The sequence below is a fragment of the Etheostoma cragini genome, chromosome 14 (genome assembly GCF_013103735.1).
Source record: "Etheostoma cragini isolate CJK2018 chromosome 14, CSU_Ecrag_1.0, whole genome shotgun sequence".
Taxonomy (NCBI): Eukaryota; Metazoa; Chordata; class Actinopteri; order Perciformes; family Percidae; genus Etheostoma; species Etheostoma cragini.
The window spans coordinates 710297-712555 of NC_048420.1; the positions used below are offsets into that span (position 1 = coordinate 710297).

Below are 2259 nucleotides of genomic sequence, written 5' to 3' on the forward strand. Positions count from 1 at the left end.
CCCCCCCCCATTTCAAATTGCAACTTAAAACACTGCCTATTTCCCTTAATGTCCATTGCTCTACACCTTTAAATACAATGTATCATTATTGGAATCGTTTTAAATCTGATCACGGCTTCTCAGTTTAATATGCGTAAGTTTTGGTTCCCGAGAGCTCTAGTGTGCCTGAAAAAGACGGTCAGATCAAAATAAAACTTTCCTCTTATTTGTGAAAATAGGCATGTGAGCCGTTTCAACTCCCCACCTCAAAGAATCAGAATAGGAGGGAAAAATCTGAATTATTAAATCCAAACGATGCCCAACCCTAATCAACACACAGACGCCATGTCTGGGGTGGTCAGTTCGTCTGCTTGACGATCCCATTCTGCAGCAGTAAGACTGAAGTGGAAGGCATAAGAAAGAAGACCTACCAAAAGGAATGCCCTTGTCCTCTCGTAGCATGTTGTACGTGCTGGCCATTATTACTCCTTTATTGGACACCATGCCAATGACCTCCAGAACACCGCTCAGCTCTTCATCAAGCTGGAGGAGGGGGGGAATACAACAGGATCTTAGTACCATTATCTTGTTGTTGATTGGAAAAGGTCTAGCCTGTTTGATGAAGTCATTGTACTTATGGGCAGAGATGCAAGCCGTACCAACATATTCTACTTTAGTAAGAGTATGATTACTTTGATGAACTTTTGCTTAGTAAAATAACCAATATAAAAATCTACCTAAAGTCGAAGTAAAAAGTAGTTCAATTAAAATGTACTTAAGAGTAAAAACAGCAAGGGGAGATACAGTATACTTTATTTTATTTTTGACATGTCTTAAGATTTGATGTACACAAAGCAAAATACTTTTGTAACAAAGACAAATAACTTCAGTCCACCAGATAACTTAACGTTACCAATAGATGACTAGAGTACGAGATGGAGAGGTGTAACGTCAGCCAACTCACCGGTTCGTTAAGTTCCACTGTTGCAATCTTTCCGTCTCCGTCCGAGACAGTGAACGTTTTCCCGGTCGGGTGAACCTGGCAGAGCAGCAAACAAACACGAAACGTTAGTGACATTTAGCTAGCCACCTACGAGTTAGCCAATGCTGGCCTAGCAACTGTTATAACAACGTTTTACTCAGGCAGGCTAAAGCAATACTGACTTTTTCAACACGCCCAACAAAGCACACCGGTCTGCCTATGTGCAGCGATAGCATATCGCAAGTTATTCTGGGTTTCGGGACATCCAGTATACCTGCCATTTTGCGGGGTTTTCTGTTATTACGTTACTGAACTCCAGACGAAGCTATACAGCGCGGGAAATGTTTAGCTGGATATTTTTGGATCACACACAAGCCCACGCGGGCGGGGTATCAACATTTCAGTTGAAAACCCGCGGGGTCTGTATAAACGGCCAACGCAGGAATACAAATTGAACGCTTCCAAAGTTTATCACGCCATATCCGCTGTGCTTTAACATTATGTTCCCCGGAAACATCATTTAATAGTTCCGCTAGATACTGCTGACACACCGTTATTGGTCGTAGCACTGTGGGTGTAGTTATTGTTTCTACACGAACACGGACCATATTGAGGTCAGTGACGTTGATGCGATAACACAACAGTGTAATGATAACACGGATGATCTACATATAGGTACAGACGGAAGATTATATCCTGCATAATAACGAAACTAACAGTTAGCAGGGGGCATACTAAGCGGAAACGAACCGAAAGGATTTAGAATTTATGGCCGAAGTCGGAACCTCATGACAGGACGCAACGACCGTAAGACCGTCGGCCACCTTCTAGAAGCTTTGACTGTCAAAAGAGAGTTATGGGATACATTTCAAACAGAGAGAAACACCGTAGTTGTTAAGAGCATAAAGTGAATATAGTTGATGGAAACAGTTAACTATGTTTTTTAATTCCAAATAAATACTAACCCAGGAAAAAAACATCTATATTTTAATTATTAGTGAGAAGGAAGTGTTTACGTTGGCGCCCGGTTAGCTTAGTTGGTAGAGCCGGCGCCTCCATGTTTACTCCTCGACGCAGCGGCCGCGGGTTCGATTCCGACCTGCGGCCCTTGGCTGCATGTCATTTACTCTGTATCCCTCTTTAGTTCTTCAGCTGTCCTGTCCTTAAAGGCCCAACAATGGCCTAAAATAATCTTAAGCATTTATTAATCTTATGTAGCCGCCATAGACCGTTAATATAAATGGACAGAGCATGAGTGACGTCACCCATTGGTTTGTGGAGATCAGAAATGAGTCGTC

At 42.4% G+C, this 2259-nt stretch overlaps 2 protein-coding genes and 1 long non-coding RNA gene across 4 annotated transcripts in view; 1 reads left to right on the forward strand and 2 right to left on the reverse strand.

The window, feature by feature from the left end:
• Positions 1 to 1416, reverse strand: part of rpa3 (replication protein A3) — a 1883-nt gene extending 467 nt beyond the window's left edge. The window contains exons 1-3 of the mRNA XM_034891913.1: positions 1144 to 1416; positions 944 to 1018; positions 411 to 522 (exon numbers count right to left, since the gene is read on the reverse strand). Coding sequence (XP_034747804.1) covers positions 411 to 522; positions 944 to 1018; positions 1144 to 1242 — 286 coding nt within the window. The 5' untranslated portion in view covers positions 1243 to 1416. The remainder of the gene's footprint in view (positions 1 to 410; positions 523 to 943; positions 1019 to 1143) is intronic.
• Positions 1 to 2259, reverse strand: part of LOC117956704 — a 14954-nt gene that overhangs the window by 8942 nt on the left and 3753 nt on the right. The gene's annotated exons all lie outside the window — the stretch shown is intronic.
• Positions 1535 to 2259, forward strand: part of umad1 (UBAP1-MVB12-associated (UMA) domain containing 1) — a 7568-nt gene continuing 6843 nt past the window's right edge. Inside the window, exon 1 of one of the 2 annotated variants that reach the window (XM_034891915.1) lies at positions 1535 to 1768. The gene's annotated coding sequence lies outside the window, so the exon portion shown is untranslated. The remainder of the gene's footprint in view (positions 1769 to 2259) is intronic. The other variant, XM_034891916.1, reaches the window with a different exon arrangement.